Below are 20,434 nucleotides of genomic sequence, written 5' to 3'. Positions count from 1 at the left end.
TTTAATGTACTTCTCTTGATGGGTCTTAGCCTCCCTGAAATGTACTGTATGGAGGTATGTATCCCACAGCGAATCCTGTGTCAGCGAATCTGTGTGACATAGTCCTGCATAAGTGGATGTCCCTGCAAAAGGTTAACTGGCAGCCTGGGATGCTTCCCAAATGTGAAGAAATATAAAGTGTACTCGGATGACTCATGTTTGGTGCAGTTGTAGGCATGGGTCAAGGTCTCTATATGGCTCTTCCTGTCTGCCTTCTGGTCCAGCCTCATGTTCATTAAAGTGTTGAAGAACTGCTCTTTTGCACTGTTTCCCTGCAGGTGGTGGGTAGTTCTTCTTCAAGTGATTCCAGTCCTTTGCACAAGCGGTGCACTAAGTTGCTCTCAAAGGCCCTTATTAGATCCACTCTGGGATCTCACAGTGGCAGATACAGCACATTCCTTTCATAGGATAGTGTAATAGGTTTATTCAATGCTGAAAAGAGAAGAAACAAAACACAATGTTTCGGCCTTGGAGCCTTCTTCAGGTGAAGAAGCCACACCTGAAGAAGGCTCCATGGCCGAAAAGTTGTGTTTTCTTTCTTCTTTTTTCAGCATGGAATAAAACTATTACTTGTTCCTTTGCAGCCTACTCATGCTGACGCAGCTACCCACCTGAACTACTTCATAGGATAGAGGCTAATGTGGAGGGGGCAACCTGGTCCTTTGCGTGATAGACCAAGGCATACGTGGTGAAGTGATCATTGATTACTAGGATGTGCTCAAACCCACACCGGCTCTGCCCCAGGGACAGGAAGTCAAGGCACACTAACTCCATTGGACAGCTAGTATGGATGGATACCAGTGGAGTCTGCAGTACTGGCATTGAAACCTTGTGCGGGCAGGGTATCTTTTCTCCACTGGGGATAAACAATGTGCTTGTTCCTGGCCTAAAACTGCCCACATCTGTAGTGCATCAGTCTGGAGGATGCAGGGTTTACCATAGTCTGTAAATTTCAATTTTCAGTTTTTCAGCTCGATTAAGTGAAAGATGTTTAATTATCACTTGTCATATTATGGCAAAAATATTGCTAACAATAAAAAATGAATGAGAAAAATTAGCATAATGGCAATGTATAAACCCACTCTAAGACTGAAGGTATTGGAAAAAATAAAAAAGAAGCTGATTGAGCTTTTGAAAAAGAAATTAGCTTGTTGATGAGGTGTCTAGTCAATATCATCTGATATTTTCCAATCTTTTGATTTTCTTTGTTTCTACTTGCAGGTGTGTGTTGTGAAAGATTTTGTGTTTTCACTTAAAGGTTTGTTTTCCATTCCAGATAATATTTATTTAGCATCAGCTGCTTTTAATTCTCTACACCTGAATGCGACAAGTAGAGGCTGAAAAATGTAATTGTGCAGGGCTCATGAGTGTGCTATACTGCAAAGTAGTATGCAACAACAGCAAACTTCCTTGAAATAAATGTAAAGACGTCATAAAACTAAACTGTAATTTAAATTAAATGTAATAGTCATGGCATTACATGTTTGTGTTGCTTGAAATATAACAGTATTTTGTTAAACGTTTCAGTTTATGATTTTTAACTTTGACTTGGTTTAAGAATTCATAAAGATCCACTTTACAGTAATTCTTGCATTAGTGGCCTTTTCACAAAAATGATATGTAAATGGAAAATCTAATTCAGGCAAGGATTAATCACCTATTTTAACCCATATGGTAATTATAACCTTTGTAATCTGATGACTCCTCATTGTCTGGCAGATGTTTCTTGCTTTTGTTTAATACATCTGATTTTTGTGACTAGCACACAATCAGTTTTAACCCGAGGTTTGATTGTAATCCAGGCCTTGGTGTCAACATACTGTTAATGCTACTAGTCAAAAAAGTAGTGTTCTTGTCATTTAACACCAGATATCTCCTTTCACACTGATACTAATCCTGAGTTAGCATAGCTGATTGCTCACTGATTTACTAATCTACAGCATTTCTGTTCAAGTCTGTTTCCTTTTAAACTAAATTTAAGTTTTTTTTAATTTAAAAAAAACATAACCTTATAGTTAAAATATGTGATACCATGTGCAGCACTCAAATTGCCTTCATTAAAGAGCAGGTTCCCCTTTCTGTTAGCCAATAAAAATTCTACACAAATGAGAAGCAGAGCGACAGAAAATATCTTAATTGTTGCTTCGAAGTAAAGGCATTCCAGCAAATTTATCATCAAGGATAAAAGCATACATTTATGAAAAATGCAATGCAATTTTTTGTAGTATTTGCTCCACTTTCCTCCAGAGCTACAGTATATTTACCTTTGATAAAGTGTAATTAAAGATTGATTTAAGAAGGGAAACACATTCATATGAACCTCATGAAACTGGTGTCTATCATACTGTATATCAGTACCTAGAAAATTGGATTTTCAGAAAAATAACAATCAAAAGCATGTATCAGTCTGCAATCAAATTACTAATTGACAATGATGTTAATGTCCTTTATATGACATCAATTCTCTAGCACTGAGAACCTGGTAAACTGTGAAGGTTCTAGATGAAGATGTGATTAAATAATAACAGAAACCTGAAACTAGAAAATGGCTAAAAGATGGCCTCAGTTCTTGAATCAAAAGAAGTTCCAGAAATTGCTGGAATGTTAATTTATGTGAACACTTTCATATTTAGAAATACATACTGTATTATTATTATTTACAGATGTGAAATCAATTCTTCATATAAACACAATACTGACTTATACACTTTATTTTGCTAATTAAAGTATACATGTATTTTTGCTTATACAGATCAAGTGATATAATGTATATTATATTACAAGTATGAAACTTTCAATAGTTTGAAATTATTTTTATTTTGTTAAAATTTTACATACAGGTTAAACGTAGAGGATGTAATTACGCTGTCATTAATAATTAAGAATTGATACATTATGTATGTATTTGGAATAATATAGTATGATATAAAATTACATTAGAATGATTTTGATAATGATTTTCCTTATTTATAAATATCATTCCACCTTCTCAAATTGTACCCTGCTTTGAAGTCACCATACTACCCTATGAATGCTGCTTGGCATGATTTATTTTCTGTTTATACAAAGAGGGTATGAATTTGATTTGTTTTTAAAGGCATAACCACAATTATCTGAACTGGCATTTTATGTTTTGCTTTGAAGTTGATGTGATCAGAACATTATAATGACACTCACCATGATGTCTCCATGGGAACTGTACAATTTAGTAACATGTAAGTTCAAGATTAATAACATGTCTAATGCAAAGTGCAGCTATTTTCTATATTTTTACATTACATAGCATTTTTATACTACATGGATACATTTACACTTCAGGCTGTACTGAACTGTGATAAAAATGCTGAATTGATACTTTTGTTAGTTGACATGATATATGTCCCTAAGGCTGCTCTTTTTCAGTTAAAATCTTGCCAAATGCGATAGTCTAGAAAAATTAATAGGAAACATGAAACATATGCTATTAAAACTGGCTGCAATTTTTGGCTCAGTCTTAGGTCTATATTATTTATTAATTTCTTTTTAATGCTGTAAATGTTTTACAGATGTAAAGCATAGTTCATATTTGGAAGCCTATGAACCAATATTGTCTATAATTTGAAGTTTTCTGAAAGGCGTGATAGACTTTCAAAGAAAAGCTGGTTTAGTTTACTTTCAGGTGCAAAATGTCTAAGAAATATGCTAAAAACCTCTGCAAATGCAACCTGTGGCTTCAGTGTATTTCAATTTGTAGATGGTATGTTTAGTAAAGTGCTCACCTAATTTACATGACCTTTGAAATCAATATTCTATGAAGGACCTTCAATTTAAATGCATTTAAAATGCTTTTGCAATGTTCAGTCTTAGGAATCATGGTTGCAGAATCATAAAATTCCAAAATTAAAACATAGCAAAAGTTATAAACAATAAATTTAAGAGCATTTAGTCCATCTAACTTTTTTGATTGTTAGTAGAGTATACCTGTTCGATTGCTTCTTTAAAGAAACCAGCAACTTCAACAATTTGGCTGAGATGCTTGTTATAGACTCCCATACCGATCTGTGTAAAGACGTATCTCCTAAACTCACAAAACAGAGCCTATAGATAAGAGGTATTACTCAAAATGGCATGATGTAATTAGAGGAGTACTGCAAGGATGAATACTGTGACCATTGCTCTTCTTAATTTATATTAATGATGTAAAGTAGGTATGTTGAAATTGTGTAATGCATATACAGTATAAGGCCACAATTAGAATATTGCTGCTATAATTGTGGTTACCACAGTATAAAACAGATAGTTCTGCTCTGGAATCCATCCAGATAAGAGCAACTAGAAACATTCTGGGAATGGCCGATACCCTTGTTTCTTTCAAGAAATGACTCTTGGATCAATTAGCTACTAACCACCAAACGGCCTGGATGTGCCAAATGGCCTCCTCTCGTTTGTAACTGTTGTTACGTATTTCAGTGCTGCTCTTGAAGAACATTGCCTTTCAGGATTTTGAACACTTGAAATATGTTCCCACACAGTGTTTTTTGTTAAAAACTAAAGAGATTTGGTTGCTTTAAGCAGTCAGTGTAAGCCGTCAATCCTTTAATGCCTGGCATTAGCCTTGTCAAATTTCTCTGGACTGATTCCAATGCAGCTATGCAAGGTTTTACCAATATATTGTAGAATTTTAATATAACCTCTCTGTACTTCAGATCTAGATTTAAACAATATATACTGGATAACAGCAATGTCTGGATCAGCTCAGTGCCACCTATTTTGTATTTTTTATGTACAACAATAGGTGTATAATACATGTCTAATTTGCCAGTTCAGGTGAGTAGCTGCGTCAGCATGCATAGGCTGCAAAGGAACACGTTATAGGTTTATTCCACACTGAAAATAGAAGCCTCTTTTCAGCATGGAATAAACCTACTACTTGTTAATTTACCAGTTGTTTGCCTAGACCTGCATGGTGATTGTTTTTCTAATTTCACTGAATTAATTTTTTTAAACCTTATTATTTAATAACATTTATATTTATTGTAAGCCTAATATCAGTTGAAATAAATAATTGAATAGTTATTTACAGGTATGCTGGTTGTAGCATAACCTAAATAAAAAAGTAAACAAAGTCATTCACAAGGCAAACATGAATTATCTTGAAATATTTTGAAAATTAAAATACCATCTTTATAGGGATTAATAATTCATTCAGCAGTTACAACTGCAAATTTGTGAGAGCTGTTTTCATTATTAAATCTAACCAACAAGATCAGTATATAGTGCAAACATGAGATGTTTAACAATGGTGAGGATGATAAACTTGCAAAATTAAGTAAGACCAGTAACCCAGAGAAAATGTACTTTTAGCAGCCTACTGTATATTGGCCTTCAAAGTACAACATTTTTATGTTCTCATAAATTTACCGCAGTCAGTCGTACAGGAGATTATTACATATTACATATTGTATTACATTTTAAAAAAAAAATAATCAGCAACGCAGCTGTGATTTCAGGATTGATTTTCTAGTCCTTATCAAATGATCTTCTTGACTATAATGTTAACATGCATGTAAAGAATTCAAAGTCAGTTTAATTAATCTCCCCACCTCCACAAACATACACACTAATTTAAAAGAGAAAAATAATTGTTTAACACTTTACAGGAAACTTCATGCCAAAAAAAAGATGTATATAAGGAATACATTTTTCTTCGGTATATTTCACTGCTATATACCAACTGAAATATCCTAAGCTATATCCTTATTAGTTAGCAAGTATAAAAAATGCACACCATTGAGATGCCCTCCCCCGGCGTGACGTCATATAGTGCGCCGGTAGTCAGGAGGGAGTTTGAATTGTTTGTAGCGGCAAATCTCACTGTGTAAAAACAGCAGTTGAAAAAAAAGGTTCTTTCCTAACCTGTGTAATAAGGACGGGAGTTAAAGATGTTGAAGAAAATATCAAGGAACAACTTAAAATCGATTCTGAAGAAGAAACCAAATGTTCGATTCGGTGCAAACGCAGATTTAATGGTAAATGTCTTTTTATTTTTGTAGCTTTAAAAATGTTTACAGGGACTATGCCTGATTACAAATATAATTCGTGTTAAGTTGGAAAAAATTGAGATAAATAAGATTCGTCTTTAGTGTTCTGTAGATTTAATTACACGAGCAATGTCATTATAGATATATAAACTTATATCGAAGACGGTTAGAACGATTAGCTGTAAAACCTAATTATTGCATGCACCAGAAATTTGTATATATGCGGCCTAATATGGTTATTGACATGAGTTTTATTTCGTGTGGCTTTACCTAATCTTGAAAATGGCTGGCCGTGTAGTAGTTTTTAAGAAACGGTACATTTACTTGTGACAATGGCGACAGAGCTTGTTCACTCGTTTTTCGAAGCAATCTTGATACAACAAAGTAAACTGCTGCTGAACGACTTCTATCCCTGCTCTGCTTTGTAATTATCCCTATTTTATGTCCTGCATATAGGGAAGAGCAAAAGGGAAATTAGACTTTTCTCTAGAAAATGATTCCCCTATTGTCGTATTAAAATTTAATAAACAAGAAACTTTTTTTCCCGTAGTATTTCTAAAACATAACCAAACGCAGTTTTTATATAGATGCATTTAATCTGGTTTACTTCTGAAAGAGTTGAACCTTGCCATTTTAGTGAAAAAAGTCTTCTTCAAGAACTAAGTAAACTTAATTAAATAAGTGGTCCTGGGTTCAACGGATCTGTGGTGCTATCAGTACAGAGTTTGTACGTTCTCTCCGTGTTTGTATGGATTTCTTCCGGGTGCTTTGTTTCCCTCCCACAGTCCAAAGACATACTGGTAGGTTATTTTGCTTTTGGAAAAACTGGCCCTGATGTGAGTGTGTGTTTGTGCCCTGTGATGGACTATTACAGTACTAATTTCCAACTAAAGGAGTCCCTAAGGCAGAATTTGACACACCCAACAATAGAAACACTGTGCAATAAGCGTTTGATTGTTGTTGCAACATGGATTTCAACAGTAGAAATCGCAAAATAAATGGTATAAGTCAAGTTAAGTTGAGTTATTTATCATGTGTTAGGAAAGGGTAAAAATGTTTTTTTAAACAGCAAACAAATTCAGCAGATCCTTCAAGATAGTTCAGGTGGGCAGCTGCATCAGCATGCATAGGATGCAAAGGAACAAGTAAAATAGGTTTATTCCATGCTGAAAAGATAAGAAAGAAAACACAATGTTTCGGCAGTGGCCTATCACTATTACTAAACCTGTTACTAGATTATTCAAGATAATTTATTTTGTCTGTTAGAGTCCTTACACAAACCCCTTTAAGTTGCTAGGTGCTTGTTGCAGAATGGAGGTAGGAGGTAGAATGAGAAACGGTAGCTAGTATAGAGATTACAGGGCTTGGAAAGAGGGAAACCTTGTTAACAATCTTCTACATTAATTCTTTAGTTATGAATCTTTTAAGCAAATTTGACATGTTTTGGTAGTAATACTAAAAATGTCCAGGGCATGGAATTTATATGATCTCATACCTGATTTGCAGTAGATCTGATTGATGTTGTGCTATAAACATTTATATTTATTAAACTAATTTCTACTCAGATTCTTAAATTTGAGCTAAATGAAAACATAATTTGATCATGGTATGAATATACCTTCAATTATCATATAGTTTTGGGACAATTTATATGGGTAAACCCATAGAAATTGGGTAATGCTAACAGGAGAGGTTACAACTGAGAGGAGGCCATATGGCTAATCTAACTCAATTGGAAATATTGGCTTCAATCACACGATGTGGGAGTATGGAACAAGCTACCCAATCCCTTTTGTGGATAAAGCACCTCCTGTTCTTGTTTTTAAATGCACTTCCACATAGTTTCCACTTCTGCCCTCTAGTTTGTGTTTCACTGTTTATTCTGAAGATGTCTGCTGTCTTGCTTTTGTCAGTGTCTGTGAGAATTTTGGATACTTGCATCAGCTCCCCTCGTAGTCTCTGTTCTAGACTTAAAAGGTTCAGTTATTTTCATCCTGTCAGTGTAGGACATTCCTTGAAGTCCCCGAATGCATCTGGTTGCTTTTCTCTGGTTTAACTCCAAAAGAGCATGGTGACCAAAATTGTACATGTGATTCTAAAATATACCTATCTAATGTTATAGAATTTTACATGACATCCCTTGATTTGTATTCCATTTTAAATCTGTAGCCTCACATTTTGTTTGCCTTTTTTAGTGCTTCCCCAATAAAACATGTATTTATAAATGTTATATAAAAATACAATTGTCTGGTAGATGTAAGTAATATTTCAGCATAAACATCTTAAGTGGCCTCTTCTAGCTCAGTATTTCCCAGGAAATGTGTTTTTAATGCCTATTTGCACAACCCTGCACTGTGATGCCATCTGCAAGGTATCTGTCTGTTTCTGAACGTTATCTAAGTCTTTTTGAATTCCTTTTGCTATATCTACAGTGTTAGGTAATCCTCTTTATTTCGGTTTAGTCTGCAAACCTGTGTAGTTTATCATTGCTGGAATCTGAATTATTTAAATTAGGATAGCTGGTCCTGATATACTGTAGATTTCTGTAGACAGGCAAATGCTGAAATAGTAGAGAACCACAGAAAAACTAGTTAAGCTTTTTCTGTTTACTTACATGTTCTCGTTCAAATTGGATAGTTCCTCAAAGGCATTCTGACAGTAATTTGAGGATTAAAGGGGAACTGCAGTTTCCATTTCTCACACTGGTTATTAAATTTCAGTATCAAATTGATGATATCACAACATTCGACTAAGTGCAAGAGCATGAACTTTGTGAAAGTACTGTAAGGTTGCCATGTTGTTGTTGCTGCCAGATGTGAAACTGCTGGTCTTGCCACGACTGAGATTGAGAGTTTAATAATAATAATTCCTTTCATTTATATAGATCTTTTCTGGGTTTATTAGGAGGCTATGATTGGTAAAGGCCAATGGGAAATTTGGCCAGAACGCTGCGATAACACCCCTAGTGTCCCCACTAATGCCACTTTCATCAGCAACCTTGTTTTTTTCCAGGAGGTCTCTCATACAGGTACTGACCAGGCTCACACCTGCTTAGCTTCAGTGGGTTGTCAGTTGTGCATTGTAGGCTGATATAGCTGCTAGCTGTTTGGGTGAATTGAGATGTGAAAAACTCTTTCTGCTCACCAGTTGCTGTAAGCAAATGAGAAATATGGCCTAACAACATTAATCTTTTTTGTCTTTTTGAACATGTGTATATTTTAAACAAAGAACACAATGGTCACATACAAAACAGAGGATTAGATCAGGTGAAAAGTCAGTTTCCTTTTCCAAGAAATATTCAACTAGTCAGGAGATGGGTAATAAGCATGGGCACTGATGTTGGTCCCATCGACAATTTTCCCTATGAGATTCAGCGTGATGTTTGATGTATAAGTACGGGTTGTGTATCAGACATTTCGCTTCGGAAATATTTGAGCCTGATCTGCATAATGAGTTAACGAGTAAGTAGTATTTGTCAGCTAAACCGATTTGAAGTTGATACAATTGAATTCACTTCAACATACTCATTCAAATCAGCACGTCCTCCAAAAATACAAGTCCTGCTCAAATTTCTTTTAGGTGAGATTAGGACTGCAACAAACAAATATTTTGATAATTGATTATTCAGGCGATTATTACAGCGATTAATCGGCTTAGAAAAAAATTATGGCTTGTCAAAGCCTCTCATTTACAAATAATGTTTGGCATTGTTCAGTAGCCACATACCTTTATTCAATAAAATAATTAGAAACAAAACTTTTAAAAAGTTTTAACTTAACTTCATTAACGTTTTACTTCTTACTGCATTGTCTTTCTTTCTTAAATTTCAGCAAAAAACTTCTTATTTTGGTACAAAAATAAAAATCAAAATGTTCAGAGTTAAATATAAAAATAAAATAAATAAAACAGGATTCAAATAAGCTCAAAGTTCAAAATAAACTTCAAATAAGTCACTTGAAATCCAACTGTGAACTGTGAAGCAAGTAAATGTTTCGATTGACTAGGATTTACTAGTATGAGCCGATAAACATTGATAAATAATAGCCATGTATATTATCTCTCTCTCGGCTGCAGTATCATTGAACCGGATTAACACTGTAGTCTATTCTGATCTTATTTTTATTTCACGAGATGAGCTTTATATGATGGTAGTTCATAAGACGAGGTATGTATGAATAGGTTTACAGGACGAGCTATTTGTTTTTAGGCTAAGTAATTTTACGTAACCCAATCGATGTAACACTATAACAGGGTGAGCTGCTGATAAACAATTTTTCAAAGTAGCCCATATTTATTTCTGATAGGATGTTAAGCATTATCTCTTTTCTTCTACAGTTCTTTGAAAAGACTACTATCCATATGGTGAGAGTTAAGCAAACCGAAAATATGCTGCAACAGCATGTTAAGTTGAACTGCAACTCTGCTCATTTTAGGCTAATAGACAAATGAGCGGGAGCTTGTAGTAATTCGCCATTGCTAAATACTTCTAATTATTCAGAAACCTATTCTAATGACTTGTATAATTTTATAGGATATGGTAAGCTTTAGTGATTTTGGTAAGGGTAGCTCATTCTGACAGACTACTCTGACCGTTTGAACTAGGGGTAGCTGAGTTTGTCAGAACACCGCACACGCCACCGAACGCCATGAATTTGTAAATGATAAATTCAGTACAACTCCACACCTAGTTGCTCAGTAAGGAAAAGTTTATTTGAATTTGCCTAATAGTAACCTTTTTGCACAAATGTTAATTGCTAACCAGGCTATCGGTTTTCTATTCTGCAGTTACCCCAGTACTGTGACTAACCATGGGATGGGGATGGGGAGGCTAGTTATCCTTACCGTTGTACTGCCATGGAATCCTAAATCAACCTTGCATATTCTGCATGTTACGGTTTTATCTTTTTGTTTTAAGAAAATGTTCCCACACTTTGCTTGTTTTTGAACTTTAGCCCATTATTGTTGTTTTTTTTCTTCAACCTGTTCTATAGTTACAATGCTATAGCAGCGTTGCTGCCCTCTTCAGGTTAAGTCATTATCTGGTATCTGGAGGTTGGAGGCCCATTTGAAAATGTAAATGAGAAATCGACAACGGAAATATTTGTCGACAAATTTTTATCATCGACGATATAGAATAATCGGGTACAAAAGAACACAGAGGTTGATATAACTCGTTAGGGCAAGGTAATGGTGGAAAAAAGATCAACACAAACAAATGAAAGTACAAGGAGACAAACACAAACCAACAAAGCCAAAGGTATCCGAAAACACACATGAAGCAAAACGCACAAAAACAGAGAGAAACGAAGCCGAGCCGAAGTCAAGCAAAAGGCCCCTTCGTTCTGAAAACCTCCAAGAGACTGCTGTAAGATGTGTTTTGTTGGAAGAGGCAATCACCAAATTCCAAATCGGGTTTGCTGTTCCTTTTGGGAGGAATGAAGATCAAACTGAAAGAAGTTAATTTCTGCAGATTCTACAGGTTCATAAAAGGTCAGGTACACCCATGTTTTCATGTCATTACTTTTTATGGGATTTTGAAATATTTTTTTCCGTTTCTTTTCATAACCTGGTGTCCAAATGTTAAACTTGAGTGGTATGTACTTTCATTCAGTTTTTGAAGATGGTTAAAATATAATAAAGAATATAAATGTATTAGTGTATACCAATTCCTATATAATTCCAAAACATTGCACCGTTGCCAGTTGGTATTATTTGTTAGTTGTTCTCTGTTTTTTGAATCAAACTCATTTAGATCAAAATCATTTAGACTCTTTTTAATAAGTACACGTGTATGTTGGATTTCTTTATGGTTTAATGTTCCTCTTCAAGTTAGTCAGCCCACATCATAGTTTTTTCTCTTGTGATCCTGGAAAAATTGGTGAGCACATTGACCAAGTACCACCAAGACCATCAAAGGAGAGAACTCTCTGAATAGTCTCACTGCTGTTAATGTAGAAGGATGTGGGTCAGTTTACAAGTTATTAGTTGCAAAGTGGCTGTATAACATTTTTTGAACTACACCAAAAACAATGATGAAAATAATGTGCCAATTGGATTTGTTTGTTTGTAGTGGTCACAGAAAACGTCATAAGGAGTATGGTTAACTTGATGTATTGTTAATAGTGACTTCTCAAAGACTCCAGCCTGGTAGTGACCACTTCAGAGACTTTTTAAAATGTAATCCTCATTTATTGTTACCTCAAACAGAAGGAGCTAACATTCTTTGAAAATCAATTGCATTGCATCGGTACTCCTAAAAAGTAAAGTATTTTAAAATAAATCTGTATGCTTCATATCTTCTGCAAGAAGAACAATATTTTTGAAAATATACCACAGCACTTGTCCTTTTCGAATGAAAGCAAAGGTTCCCATGAGGAAAAGGGGGAGTATGGAAACTCCCCAGTGACACTAAACTAGTAGGGCAGTGAAGTTTCAGCATTTTTTTGAATGAACATAATTAAAATGTTATTCTATATCATGACTTTAAAAAAAGTTCTCCATATTAACTATTACAATACAAATTATTTGTTTATATACGACAGTTTAATCTCAAGCAAGCCAGAGATCTTTACAGAATTGAAACTGAAGCGTGTTACATAAGAGAACTTTTAGTTTCCTAAACATGGGGCGAAAACTGGGCGACAAGGAAATCAACTAGCAAACCGATTAATAACAGGAAATAGGTTGTGTGAGGTTTGAGACTTTAAGTTTGTACTTATGTTAAAATAAAGTGCACGGTTAGTTCTGTTGAAATATGCTGGCATTTCAACTTGCTTTAAATTGTAATTTAAAAATGTTATTGGAAAAGTTCTCCACCACAAAAAAATATTAAGACATATATAAAGTGTTCCTTGGAGGAAAAACAAAACAGAATGTCAGTTCTTCAAACATTTATTGAACTTTTTTGTTCAGTCATTATGTAAAATTGTTTTTTCCTTCCAATTGTTTTCATTGAACACAGTGCCTTTAAATGTCTCTGGGTTTTGATCTATACAGAATTAGTTTGCTTATAACTTTTTTAAAAAAAGCTTTCATTCATTAACTGTTACTAGTGATATTATTGCAGGTTTTCACTTTACAAACTTTAATGCTACTTTCACAAACAGTTGTATTACATTGAGAATAGGGGAATAAATTAGTTTAAAAAACAACCTTTTAAAATAACTTATTTGAAATGGTAGCAAAGTATTATATTTATCTTGTTCTTCCTAAGCAAAAAAAAGGGCAATGTGGTAACTTCTTGGTGATACTAAGCTTGCGTAATGATTCCTTTGTTTCACATTTTACTTGACTTCCTGCAGAGCACACGGAACTTCATGCTTTCAGGTGGCCGACTCAAATGTTTCTGAAAGTCACTGTAGTGCTTACTCAGAATATATATTGATAACGCTATGTATAAGTTATTCAGCTTTGAGTTGCATTGCTGTTTAGAATAGCATGTAACATGTCACCACATTATAGCCAAACTGTCATTGTAGATTCTGCAAAGGGACAAGTAAAGGTTTATTCCATACTGAAAAGAGAATAAAAGAAACAACGTTTCAGCTTTGGAGACTTCTTTGGGTGTGACACAGCCGAAACATTGATTCTTTTATTCTATTTTCAGCACGGAATAAACCTTTACTTGTTCCTTTGCAGCCTACGCATGCTGACACAGCTACCTACTTGAGCTATTGTAGATTCTGTACTGGTAAAAGTCTCAGGGTGAACTCTTTGTGTTGTCTCAAGGTTGTGAGATCTATTAAGTTGTCCATGCTATAAACGTTTGAGGTCAAAACAGTGTTGTGGAACCCATCCATGGTATTGTATCACTCGGGGATCCTTCTGGCACATGGCTGAGGTATTACAGCTCTATGTTTACTGCTAAAAATGCTTAAGAGGTTGCTTTGTTCGTTCATTTAATTGAACTTGCCTGCATTCAATCAACATTTGATGGTTGATTGAATACAAAAATAATCTGTTATATCCTTTTAGGAAGCCCAATAATGTCTGTTTTCTTACACTGAAATGTGCCTCCCAATCTTGGGCAGATACAAAGCTAAATCTCTGTGAATGCACTTTCAATTTGTACAAGAAATATAATTTGCCCTGTTATCTTTCATTCAGTTTTCAAGTAGAGAGTATTTGCGCTTGAATAATTCATCATTGCTTCAGCCAGATTAATGGGGGTTTATTCAGTTTCAAGTTGTTTACCATTCTTAATTATATAATTGCTTGCAGACAATAATTGGGCTGAGTTTGCTTCATATATTTAGACTGGAAGAGAATTTTTAAATGTTAAGAAAAATATACAGGATTAGCTATAGTGGCGTACTGCAGCAATACAGTAAGAATGGCAAATTTGGAAACAAATGCAACTGTGTTCCTGTTGTTGACGGGTCATTGTTTATAAATCAGCCTTTTACAGAAGTAATTGATTGCCTTGGGTGTGCTAGACTTCTATTTTGGATTTGGAAACAGAGCAACGAGTGGCATTTGATTAATCTGAAAACAGCCAGTTAAAGGTTCCATCTTATTGCACTTTTCAATGTTTTAAAGCCACTTGCAGAAGCAGTACTATTAAAGGAAAGACAGATCTGAGTTCTGTATTTTTAACACTGATGGTTTGGGCATAGGATGTATGGATGTAATTTAAAGTTACTAAACTGCCTTAAAATGTCTTAGTATCTTACTTTATTAAAGTTCTCCATTTAGCTTTAACACTGATTTTTAAAAACATTATCCTACTGCAAGAGAACTTTATATGGTACAAAGAAGTTTTTTTGGTTTAACTTGATGCCTGATCATTTATGCCAGTTCCTAACATTTTTGACATTTGAATATTTGGAATAAATTATGTCTCATTTGTTGCTGATACTTCCAAGAGTACACTCTCCTCCTGTTACAGATTAGATGACACAGATTATGGAGAATTAATATAGAATCAAATTTGACATGTTCTGAGTATTTTAGAAGTAAGAGTTTAGAAGTTTCTAAGCTATTTTGTGAATAGATGGATTCCAAAATAATTCTTAGAATTCTTGTTTGTTTGGTGCACATATTTACAAGTGTGTATTTTTCTACATTGCGATCTTAATAATGCCTTACATTCTTCACTGAATACAGATTGTATCCTACCGTTTGCCATGTAAGCTTATATATAAAAGGACTTGAGTCATACTGCATCAATAAATACTTTAAAACATTTAAAAGGATAGTTAATTGTTAACTAATATATAAGTGTGGATGTGTTTAAACCTTAAGTCCTATGTTCACATCCCCTAAACTAGATTTGGTGCAAGAAATACATATTATGTGGACTAAAAGATTACCTGGAGGTTGTGTAATTAGTTAAGACTTACAAATGTAGTCTATTAATACATGTACATTCAAGATGTTTATTGATGTCAGAGGTGTCAAACTTTGTCTTATAAAACATGGCATCTTACATTTTGTCACTGGTGTATCTTTGTATGCCCTGCGATAGACTGGCATCCGATCCAGGGTGTATCCTGCCTTGTGCTTGATGCTTGCTGGGATAGGTTCCAGCTTCATTATTATGTGGAACTTTTGGTTAGGTTTGTCTCTAATCCTGAAAAATAGTTCATGGAGCTATATAATAAGATATTACCAAACATTGATTGAAATAGTTTCTTTAAGTAATTCAATATTTTTGTCTTTCTTGAAATAAGGCAATTTCCTATTTAGTTTACTGCAGAGTGTTTTTGAGTAGAGACACTGAGGAGGGTAATGCAATCACAGGGTTTTTTATTATTGTCCCACAGTGAACAACCTTAGTTGAACTTAATGACGTACCTCTAGATTTCTTTTGAAACACAGATTTTATTCAGTAAAATAATTTTATTGCTTCATCTTTGACTCCAGTGTCTATATAGTTTGGATTACCTCTCCATGGGGGGCCACTAAACCAGTCTAAAATCTGAATTGGGATGCTTATTAGTTTCCACTCAACCAACTGTTTTAAGCAAGATCCTGTATGATTTTATTTTAATTTTTTTTTTTCCTATTATAAGGTGCACTTAAACCTCCTGTTGTTTCTTCATCGTCTGGCTGAGGAATCCAGAGCCAAAGCTTTTGAAGACAAAACTGCAACAATTAAGCCTCTGCATGTAAAGGCAGTATCAAAGGTAATTATTTACTTGCGTTTCCTTTGCAAAGCAAGACTTTTTAGACAGTAGAGACTTTCTTTTACTGAATGTTGAAAGGTTTTCATTTCACATTGCATATTATTTCTGCAGGCTATCACATCAGTGCAAATGGTAAAAAGTCAGTTCTCGATTGATTTAATTAGTTAAATTGTTCCTTGCTCTAACCCACTGCATTTCATTACCACTTTAGATGATTTGAAACTAACTTTATCAGCAGAGAATGTCCTGTCTATAACAAAATGCTTTTGGACTGTTTCTGTAAAAGCCCAATATTATTACCGGCTGAAATGATAATCTAATTTTAATTATTTGTTGACCCGATTGTGTGTAAATTGCTTTAACATCACATGGATGCGAAAACCTTTCTGTTTTGAAAAATGCCTTGATTTTGCTAAGCATAAGATATTATGAGCAGCTGGGGTTAAGGGCCTTGCTCGGGGGCCAAACAGAGTAGGATTCCTCTGCCGGCCGCAGGATTTGAACCGGCAACCTTCCAGCCACAGACGCAGATCCTTAGCCACAGAGCCACCGCTCTGCCCAAATCAATCTTAGAAAATTAGGATCTTTTAGTAATACACAATGTTTAAATGGGACTGGTGACCACTGGAAATGGGCATTAGGCAAATTAGCATTTTAGCAGCCAAGTATTGCACAGTGTCAAGTATTGACTTATCTTCTTGTCAAAATTAGTTGGTGATCAGATATTCAGACGTTGACTGATTATATTAGAACTGTTAAATGACTATATAGACATCTTCTCTATTTTAAAGCTTTTGTATAGGCATTATATAGATAACTTTGCTTTTAGAGTCAGGCATTGGCACTTGCTAAAGTGTTCTGCTTTCTGACCAGAACAAGGTCTTTAACAGAGAGTTGTATTGAAACATTGCGTTCAATTAATTTTAATCATGCAAAAATGAAGTAGTGCCCAACTGTAGTAAATGTAAAAATAGTTTTGAACTTGTGTGACATGGTACAGTGAAATAGTGGATGCTTTAGCAATAAAGTAAATTGAGTAAGGAGTGGGTTCCACGAGAGGGACATCTGCATAATGCAGCTTGTGTTTTCCATTTCATATATTTGAGACTGTCTAAGCAACTCTAAAAATAAGGACAAGTTGTAATGTTAGTTAGAAACCTTTAGGCAGTGTGCTTCACTCTTTGTGATACTGCTGTTTTTAACAAGCAATGTCTTCTGTGCTTAAAGATAAGATGCAGTGTGGACTTGCTTGTTAAACAGAGTTGCCATTCATACTGCTGTCCACCTCAAAGGGGAAAGGCATCTAAGTCTGTATAGTGTTTTTGCATGCCATATAACATGCATCATAGCAACTCTCAAATTGTCCATGAGCCCTTATGTATTTATTTAAATTAATGTACATGGCTATTGTGGGGGGGTCTTATCTGAAACCTCTGTTGGACAGAGATTACTCCATTGTTCAGATATAATGCAAATCTGGATTTTTTTTTCTCAAGACAGAATGCTTTAACTTTTGGACCAGTTGAAAAGAAACACTCATTTGATAGCTGGAGCCCACCAATGTGTGTCTGCTTTCCATTATTATTATACCACTTGGCTACTGTTTCATCATTCACACCAGGTGCTCTGGAATTACGTTTAGTACTGTTAATTATATACTATGTGCTTTAATGAAATAAAAGAATTTTGCTGTGGTCGGTGCAATGATTTTCAGTGGTCATACAATAACAGAATTTCCAGAAATGCAAAGCCACCACATAAATACAATACTTAGAGGGCCATTCCACTATTTTTTGTAGATCACACAGGGAAGAATGATTTAATGTTCTTATTGGTATTTTATTAGTTTTGAGCCTGTTAGTTATGGCATGGACTCAAAGGTTGACACGTTGGCGAAATTATTCTGGACAACAGGAATGCACTGATCTTTGATAAATGTTACTAAAGAAACATCTTGAATGTTTTGTGTATTTAACAAGGAAATCATAAAATGGAACATCCCATAGTTTTCTATATAGAGTTTGAAGTCCAGCAATACTGGTATATTTATGGTCTTTCTGAGGGTGTAGATTTACAAAGACAAAATTAAAAAAACAGATTGTTGTAAAAGTAGTAAGGATATTCAAAAACATTTTTGCATACTTTGGCATAGAGTGGAAAATAACCTGAGACAGACTGCTAAAAAACCCTTCTCTAGAATGCAAGGGATAAGTTAACGTGACAAAGTATGGAGCAATACGGTTTGACATGGATAATGGCTGCTGTTTCATTTTGCCTCCATAAACCCATTGTGTGCAAATGTGTGTTGAATAATGCTTTCTTTGCCTCATTTTTTCACTTGTTCTCAAGTTTGATTTTCACTTTTATATTTCAGTTACCATAGAATGACCCTTGGTAGCTTTAAGACCTATAACATTACAGTTCAACTGTTTTATTACTTTGAAAACATGTTTAGTATCTTAGTCTCTTATCTCTTTACACCACATGTGTTTTGGGAATTTTGTATTGTGAAATTGGTTTTGTGGGCATGGAATTGGTGTGTAGAGTCCAGAAGAGTGAAGTTAATGGGTTGAAAATTTAACCCAGTCTTTAACTACATGCTTTGTTTTCATAAGGTTTAAAAGCTTGTGTGTAAACAAACAATACAAGGGAATGTGTTTCACAACCTTGCCACTAGTTGCTATTAATCTGGGAGGTGTTCCAAGCTGTTAACAAAATTTAATCTTGTCCAGATTTATGTAATTTTTTTTCAATGCTATTGAAATATAGTCAGTCTGTGACCCAGATATTTAAAACACACTGTAACAGTTCTTAATGACTTTGGTCTTCCTAGAGCAAGTAGTTGAAATGGTAACTGCTGAATAACAGGAACTATTGAGTTGAAGCTGGTTTCTTTGGCTAGGAAGCAAAGACTAAAGGGCATGATGCTCAAAGTGTAAACAAGTTAGAATAAAAGTAGGCAGAGATCCGGTCAGCTAAAATCTGTACACAATGTTTATTTAATAATAAAACAAGTTTATTTGATTAAAAGTTAATTCAAAACAGACATATACCTACTTGCAGTTTCGTGACCATGTACAGCTATGTGAAAGATATTTTTATGTGATTTTCAGTTTACAAGACATGGTGATTTTCATTTTGAAAGTAAAAAGGGGTAATACAGTTCTGTTTGTTTTTTTATATTGGATATTTTGGAGTGCTTGTTTTATGACAATACAGTATATGTCATGTAATTTACTCTGGGAAAAATATTGTATTGTGCCTTTTAATTTATTCTGTGGGTGTATTTCTTCATCCTTTTACACAGATTTTACCAGTTTCTTGCTTGCATTGGTCCACTGGTTTAATTGCTGAAATTAACACTAAATAGTTAATTAGGCTTCACATTGAGTTGGTTATTAGTTATTGTTATTAGATATGCAATCATTCACATCACTTTTGAGTTATGATGGAAATGCTTTGTTGGTATACATGACTGATAGAACAGATGTTAAATATTACACAAGTAATTTAACTGTACAATAGGCTTTTAGAACTGTCCTTAAACTGCAAAATTTTGAGGAAGAGTGACAGATACAGAAAGAGTGGCAGGTAAGAAGACAGGGACCTGTAGTAGTGGAAAATAGATATATTAATAAAGTTTACTTTTTTCTCTGTTTTCAGAATCTTCTTAAAAAGGCCCGAGGTTGAAGACTAAAATGGGCAACACTTCAAAGGCTTTCGGAAATGATTTCTGCTGTCGTCTTGGGACTGATAATGCATTTGTTTTTATTTTTAAAGAGGCCTCATTATCTCAACCTTCAGTAATGATAGAGAAATACGAGAGAAAATACACAGTCTGTCCTCTGTTTTATGTTTTGATCGTATAAATTGCACTGTTAACATTTAACACTGATAAGGTGTTATTTTGTTTCCTTTGTCAACTACAGTTTATTTCCTTTACTAATATTTAAAAAGGTTTTATAATGTGTGGATGCTCCTTTGAAGAACAGTTCATTTGAACTAATTTTCACAGTTGCTTGAAAACATCATATATTGTCCTAAAATGTTGTGATAATGTTTTGGTTTTATTTTCTGTTGAAATAAACGTGAAATAAGGTTTGCAGCATTTTTGTAAATATCTTTTACATAAAGCTAAAGATGCATATTTAAATTTTGGAATCCTCGATTTTATATCTTCCCCATTTAGGTTTGGGTAGGATTAGTATTAATGCTATGGCTAAGATTGGGAAAAGGTTAAAATTTAGT

General features: G+C 34.4%; 1 protein-coding gene across 1 annotated transcript; it reads left to right on the top strand.

Moving 5' to 3' along the window:
• The first annotated feature begins 5,895 nt into the window (after positions 1–5,895).
• Positions 5,896–20,221, top strand: cenpw (centromere protein W). The gene is made up of 3 exons (XM_088909271.1): positions 5,896–6,047; positions 16,073–16,186; positions 19,850–20,221. Exons 1-3 carry the CDS (start codon positions 5,961–5,963, stop codon positions 19,874–19,876), a joined length of 228 nt encoding a protein of 75 aa, XP_088765397.1. The 5' UTR covers positions 5,896–5,960; the 3' UTR covers positions 19,877–20,221.
• The last annotated feature ends 213 nt before the right edge of the window (positions 20,222–20,434 follow it).

The sequence above is a fragment of the Atractosteus spatula genome, chromosome 2, assembly GCF_055471065.1.
Source record: "Atractosteus spatula isolate fAtrSpa1 chromosome 2, fAtrSpa1.hap1, whole genome shotgun sequence".
In the NCBI taxonomy this organism is placed as follows: domain Eukaryota; kingdom Metazoa; phylum Chordata; class Actinopteri; order Semionotiformes; family Lepisosteidae; genus Atractosteus; species Atractosteus spatula.
Note: the sequence above shows the minus strand (reverse complement) of the source record. Positions and strands in the feature narration are given on the sequence as shown.